The sequence below is a fragment of the Lactuca saligna genome, chromosome 6 (assembly GCF_052625555.1).
Source record: "Lactuca saligna cultivar CGN05327 chromosome 6, ASM5262555v1, whole genome shotgun sequence".
In the NCBI taxonomy this organism is placed as follows: domain Eukaryota; kingdom Viridiplantae; phylum Streptophyta; class Magnoliopsida; order Asterales; family Asteraceae; genus Lactuca; species Lactuca saligna.
In genome coordinates, this window is record NC_136422.1 from 93672139 (window position 1) to 93679791 (window position 7653).

The 7653-nt window shown below is 36.0% G+C and overlaps 1 protein-coding gene across 1 annotated transcript; it reads left to right on the forward strand.

The window, feature by feature from the left end:
* Positions 1–273: 273 nt before the first annotated feature.
* On the forward strand, positions 274–792 carry LOC145002787 (uncharacterized). The gene has a single exon (XM_078961983.1). It carries the CDS (start codon positions 274–276, stop codon positions 790–792), a length of 519 nt encoding a protein of 172 aa, XP_078818109.1.
* The last annotated feature ends 6861 nt before the right edge of the window (positions 793–7653 follow it).

A 7653-nucleotide genomic window follows, 5' to 3' on the forward strand; every position in this document is an offset into this window, starting at 1 on the left:
TGGCTATTCATGAAATAGGGGATGTATATTGTTAGAAAATTGATAGTAGCCCCAAGAGGAAAAGTATTCATGTTGGTGATGACTAATTACTTCTCTAAATGGATCGAAGCTGAAGCTTTCACCCAAGTAGGAGACAAAGAGATAGTATCGTTCATTAAACATAATATCTTGACCGGGTTCGGGATCCCAACTAAGATCATATGCGATAATGGATCCCAATTTATTAGCAAAAGAACAAGAGACTTTTGCACAAGTTGAGGGATCAAAATGATAATGTCCACATATGTTCATCCCCAAGCTAATGGTCAAGCAGAGTCCAGCAACAAAATCATAGTTAACAATTTGAAGAAAAGGCTGGACAAAAAGAAGGGAAAGTGGGCAGAACAACTTCCTTTCATTTTATGGGTAGATAGAACCACCTCCAAAGTGGCCACAGGTCAGACTCCCTATTCCTTGGTGTTTAGGACAGAAGCAGTAATCCCTACTAAAGTAGTGATCCCGATGCCAAGATACTTGCTACAAGAGCAACAGAATAATAACGGGATCCTAGCAGAGGATCTCGATACTATTGACGAGCTTAGGGATCTTGCCAAAATACGCATTGTTGCTCACCAACAAAGAATCACCAATGCTTACAATAGGAATATAAGAGTCAGAAGGTTTCAAATAGGAGACTTGGTATTAAGGAAAACATTCCAAAACACCAAGGATCCTAGTGCAAGAAAATTAGCTTCTAAATGGGAAGGACCATATCTTATAGATGTTGAAGCGGGAAAAGGAGTGACACTCTAAAGAGACGTTCTGCCAAGATTGTGGAACATCATACACTTTAAAGCATACTACATGTAAGTAGGATCAAATGATCCACAACAAAACCAAGGTACACATGTCCTTTACCTTAAAAACTTTTATTATTACTGGTTTTCTCCTCGGATACATTACTAACTTAAGCATCGGAGGGGCGTTAGCTAGAATAACTCCCACCCTTAGCTAATGTTTGCTATGCAGAACAACATACGATTGAGGATCCTCAATAGTGGAAATACTGAAACAGCGGGATCCTCATTAGAGAAGATCCTGGAATGAATGGATCCTCAAATTTGAACACCCCGAAGTACAAGGATCTTGACACACAAAGATCCCAATACTTGGTAAACCCCATTATACTTAACAATATAATCCATAAACTATCATGTACAAAAGCTAGAGACCGATCATCTCTCCTACGCCTAAGGGTACTTAATCCCCTCTAAGGTTTAAAGTGCTAATTACCTCTTTCACATGAACTAAGGTTTATACACCTCACTTGGATGCATGTTATCTAACTGTGAGATACAGATAAGGGGATCATTTCACGATTCAGTGGCTTGGAAACCCTCTTATCTTTGAACACAAGTTGAGATCCTTATCTTTTATAACATTTTCATGTTATCCAGAAACCAGGATCCTACCCTAGTGATTACATAATGCTTATAACATTTTCATGTTATCGGGATTTTACCCCAGTAATTACTTAATGCTTATAACATTTTCATGTTATCAAAGATTAGGATTTTCCCCCATAAATTACACAAGACCTATACCAGTTTCATGTTCTCACATGTTGGGAATGTTCCCCCGAAAAATCCGGTTAGACTGTAACATTTTCATGTTACCTAAAATGCTTTTACGAGACACTGCCATTTTTCGACCCATGGTAGAATAAAAGTCTAGAGGAAAAATTATCTTCTAAATTGCAAGACGGCAGAAGAAAAGAAAAGAAGAACGAATAGGAGAACATGAAGATGATCCCTCATATTTATACTGAGCCGGTTAAAATTGAAAATTACTATCCCCTCTTCTTTTACGTATTTACTTTAAATTATTCCTTTAATATTTACGGAACTAACCCCTATATTTTAAGGAATAACTTGGGGGAAATTTTTGGGACCAAGATCCTTACAACATCCATGATCCTCAAATATTCAAGATCCTCAGCAACATAAGGATCCCAGCTAATTATTGTTATTTTTATTATTAATACTTATAACGGTCATATTTTGTCTATAACTAACACATGTACAGAAAGAGTCAAATGAATACCTATTCTTAATGAAGAAGCATTTCAACAATGCAAAAGACCCATAATACTTAGTCAAATAACGTTCATGAAGTTGGTCATAGAGGATCTCGGAAATATCGGACATCTTGTTAGCTAGCTTAGAATATAAATTGACACTTGTATTCTGCACACAACACACAGTTCTTTAACTCAAGCTTACTCTACGAAATGCTCTACTCATTCTTACTAAGAACTCATTGTAATCTTTACTTTATATCAATAAAATCGTCAAGGCAGGTGATCATTATCATCTCCCAAGGTTTTATGTCAGAGATCCTAGCAAGGATCAAGGGCTTTCCTTGTAAACCATCGTGTCACTTATCTTTTACTACTTGTTATTACACAATTTGAACATCATAGCCTCTCATTCAATTTGGTTGATTAGTACTTGTGTAATTTTTTTTACCAAAACAATGTCTATGATCATTAGAAGCTTCGACGTCATAATAGGCAGGGATTGGTTATCCCATCATCACGCCGAGACCCTATGCTTTGAAAAAGCAGTACGTCTTTCCTTACCAATGGATAATCATTAGGTATCTATGGAGACAAACCTAATAAGAACCTTATGATTATTTCTTGTATGAAATCCAGGAAGTACTTACAGAATAAGTGTTATGCCTTTCTAGCCCACGTCATTGACAAGAGGGAGAAACGGAAAGAGATCAAGTATGTACCTCTGGTGTGTAACTACCCTGATGTATCTCTTGAGTATCTACCTGGATTATCACTAGCACATCAAATCATATTTTGAATTGATCTAGTTCCAAGAGTAGCACCAATAGCAAAGTCTCCTTATAGATTGGCACCATCTAAGATGCAATAACTCTCTAGCCAATTATAGGAACATTTTGAAAAAGGCTTCATCAGACTAAGTTCTTCGCCTTGGGAAGCATCGGTGCTATTTTTCAAAAAGACGGATGGATCTTTTTGAATCTACATCAGATACTGTAAATTGAATAAACTGGCCATCAAGAATAGATACCTACTCCCCATAATCGATGATCTTTTTGATTAACTACAAGGATCCAATTATTATTTGAAGATCGACTTAATGTCTGGGTATCATCAATTATGAGTTATGGAAGCAGACATCCTAAAGACCATGTTTAGAACTCACTACAGTCATTATGAGTTCTTGGTTATGCCATTCAAATTGACCAATGCCCTAGTTGTTTTCATGGATATCATGAATCGTGTTTGCAAACGCTACTTGGATAAATTCGTGACTATATTCATCGATAACATACTAACATACTTACAAACGAAGGAAGAGCATGGGCATAATCTAAGAAGGATACTGGAATTGTTAAGAAAAGAAAACATGTATGCCAAATTCACTAAATGTGAATTCTAGATTGGGAAAGTACATTTTCTAGGACACGTGGTCAGCAGTAAAGGAATCGATGTCTATCCCTCTAAAATTGAGTTTGTAAAGAACTAGGAAGCACCCAAGACACCAACTTTAGTGCATCAATTCCTAGGTCTCGTAGGGTATTATAGGAGATTCATAGAGAATTTCTCCAAAATAGCCAAACCTCTCACAACATTAACACAAAAAGAGATAAAATTTGTTTGGGGAGACAGACAAGATGTTGTCTTCCAAAAACTAAAGGAAACAATGTGTAGTGTGCCAATATTGTCCCTTCCGGAAGGCATTGATGACTTCTTCATATATTGCGACACTTTGTATCAAGGACTACGGTAATCATTGATGCAAAGATAAAAGGTTATATCTTACGCCTCATGACAGCTCAAGGTGCATGAGAATAACAACACCAACTACAACCTAGAGTTGGGAGCTGTATTTTTCACCTTGAAAATATGGCACCACTATCTTTACAGGAGAAAGTACATTATCTACATGGACCACAAGAGTCTTCAACACATCTTCGATTAGAAAGAGCTCAATATGAGGCAACAAAGATGGTTAGAACTACTGAACATTTATAAATGTGAGAACTGCTATCATCCTGGAAAAGCCAACATAATGGATGGTGCCTTGAGCTGTAAAGAATAAGCCAAACCTAAAAGAGTTAGATCACTCACAAAAGAAAATGTCGATACAGACCCTAGAGGATATGCTCAGAGCATGTGTGATAGATTTTAGAAATGCATAGGATACTCATCTACCCTTGATTGAGTTTTCATACAATAACAGTTATCACACCAGTATCAAGGCTGCATCATTTGAAGCTCTCTGTGGTCGTAAGTGTCGATCCTCGACTAGAAAAGGAACTAAAAGGAAATACCCTACTAATCGGTTCGAAGTTCATCCAGGAGACAATGTAAAAATCATGCAAATTCAAGGGCGTTTGAAAACCGCTCGTAGTCGCCAAAAGAGCTATGCTAGCATTAGGCGAAACCCCCCTAAATTCCAAGTTGGAGACAAGGTAATGCTAAAAGTCTCTCCTTAGAAAGGATTTGTAAGGTTCAAAATATGGGGTAAACTTAGCCCAAGGTACATTGGACCTTTTGAGATCATTACAAGGGTTGGCCCAATCGCCTACCAACTTAAGTTACCTTAAGAGCTCAGCAATGTGCATGACGTGTTCCATGTATCGAATCTCAAAAAGTGTCTCTCCTCTGATGATACACTTATCATTCATCTTGATGAGATTTCAGATCAATGCCAAGCTAAACTTTTTCGAGGAGCCAATCGAAATCATGGACCGAGAGGTCAAAAGACTTAAACAAAGCCTTATTCCCATAGTTAAGGTATGATGGTACTCTAAGAAATGACCAGAGTATACTTAGGAGTGGGAAGATCAAATGAAGAGCACGTACCCTCAGTTGTTCAAAAGTGCCCCAACCCTAAGATAAATTTCGGGACAAATTCCTTCAACGGGGGGAGAATAGGATAACTAAAGAAAACGTGTCACCGACCACCATTAGGAATTAGTATAAACAAACATATGTAATAGAATAAGAGTGTAATATAATAATATATTAAAAAATATATGCCATTACGACCTTATAACATCATAAAAACATGACTATTTTGGAAAAAGGCTCAAAATTAAGTGCGTAAAACGTACCATCACCTACAATGGTTAACTTATTCGGAAAGTAGACGGCGATGTGATTCCAAAAATATAAACTTCATAAAAATCTGAGTTTGTATGGAGGACTTATAATTTTTAGCAGATATAAAAATCAACCGGATAACTAACTTTACAAAGTAAAAAGGAGTATGAAGATATCAGTTAAGTTTTAGGATAATGTCACAAAAAGGAAAGTCACAGTACTCCTCAAGATAATAATTTTGAGAAGAAAATATCAAGAATGGAGCCTATATTGGGGAGTTATGATTTTTGTAAAATCATTTATGGATAGCCCCATTAGGCAAAAAGATGAAAGTTAAAAATTTTCAAAACAACCTAAAGTAAAGTTATAGTACTAGTCGAGAGGATCATGTGGGTATAAAGAGGGTAAAGAACAAGCACGCATGCAAGAGATATAAAATTTTCAAATTCATTTATGTGCGCGCGCCAAGCACGCCATGCGCGATGCACACACTGACGAAGGATTCGCAGAGATTGTAGATAACTTGGCCCAACAAGAGAACGACATGTGGCGGCACCTATTGGAGCCACAATACAATTGTAGTGCGCACACCAAAATGCATGATGCGAAAACCCTGCTATAAATAAAAATTTGAGGATAGCGAATTCCTCACTCCTTTCTAAACATCCTCTCTCAGTTCTATAGCCTCTCCCAACCTTCCAAGGAGTTCTCGGTCTCCTGAGTCTCGACGATGCACTACTTTCACAATTCACGCTACTAGTTTGAGTTCACGACCCCACTTTTACGATTTACAAAATTTTTATGGAAAGGTGGATACATGTTATTAAAATGCTATTATGTTTGTATTTATAAAATGCATAAAATGTAAGGAATATTATACCTACTCGTTATGCTACACAAATCTTAGGATAATATTATGCCTAGTATATACTCTACCAAAAATAAATATTATACTAAGTGTTATGCTAACCGAGAGCTAGGGTAACATAGTACCTAGTGTTATGTTGACTAAATCTAGGGTAACTTAGTACCTAGTGTTACGATGATCATATCTAGGGTAAGGTAGTACCTAGGCTTTATGTTGGCAAAATCTAAAGGATATTATGGTACCCAGTTGTTACTCTGCCTCAATATTCTAACAAAACATCCAAAATTATTATTATTATTATTATTATTATTATTATTATTATTATTATTATTATTATTATATGTGTGTGTATGTGTGTGTGTGTGTGTGTGTATATATATATATATATATATAAGTTTATATTACTATAATTACGGTTAAAACAAAGAAGGTTAAAAATAAGGATAATAAGATCAAAGGACAATAAACATACTAAGGGATAAACAAAACAGTTGTTAAATGAGAACGACACTATTCATCTTGAGTAGTTTTTAGCTAACGACAACTTATAATTATTAAATCTTAAGTGATCAGGAAAGATATGTATAGATCTATATGGGATTGACACCCTCACATGCAGTTGCTAGCTACAACATTGATGGTCGAATCACAGCAGGCATAACTTTCTAAACAATTTTACGACGTCCGATGAAGCGTCGTGCGGGGCAATTATCTAGCCAAAATCTCGACTATAGGAACTCATTGTAACAATGTTCGTCCAATCTTAATAAAATAAATTACCTAGAGGGGAACGCCTTGAAATAGTAATAGTATGTATCAATAAACGAAAGGGGTGGAAATCTTTAACACCCGCAGATTCGAGCTAGTTAATTAAGGCATAATAAGCGTTAAAAATAACTTTTTAATGGAAGATTATTTAGGATAAATAATTTTAACCAAAATGATATATTATGTGACAAGGATTTTTTACATATAAATAACACTGAAATCCGGCTTCATATGAAGAAGTTATGCCTCTTCGAAGTTTCGTGATTAAACCGACATGACTCTGCATATCGTAAAAAGTGAAATTTTATAAATTACTTTTTAGCCTAATAGGTCTAAACAAAAGTCGTAGTAATCGTTAAACTAAGAGCGTTCATATAGAGAACATCCAAATCTGACTTTGTGAGAGGAAGTTATGATTTTTCGAAGTTTCAGCATAGCAATACTGATAGAGAAATCGAAATTCAAATCAGTTTATTGTTAGCCGAAACAATCTAAACGGGAATTGAATATCTCATAAATATGAACCCATCAATAAAAAGATAGTTGAGAGCAGAGTTCATATTAAGAAGATATGAATGTTCCATAGACTTTAACATTCTACCCCAGTCTAAATATGAATTTTTGTTAAAGAAAGAATTAGATGTTAAGGCCTTAATTAAAGTTGTCGAGCTCATTAAGAGGATTTCATGGATATAAAGAACATAAAAAATGGAGCTTGTATGCGAAAGTTACAGCCATCCGAAGATTTCAGAAAAATACCTGATGTGATGATGTGGCACCACAATAGGGCGCCACGTGGCATGGTCCGGATATCCCCTTTCTTCTGAGATAAGGCGACATGGAACCATGAAATTTAGACAAATGGCACCATGATTTTGTGGCACGTCTC

Coding starts and splice junctions, on each gene's coding strand:
- LOC145002787 (XM_078961983.1), top strand. CDS start 274: ATGTCCACATATGTTCATCCCCAAGCTAATGGTCAAGCAGAGTCCAGC.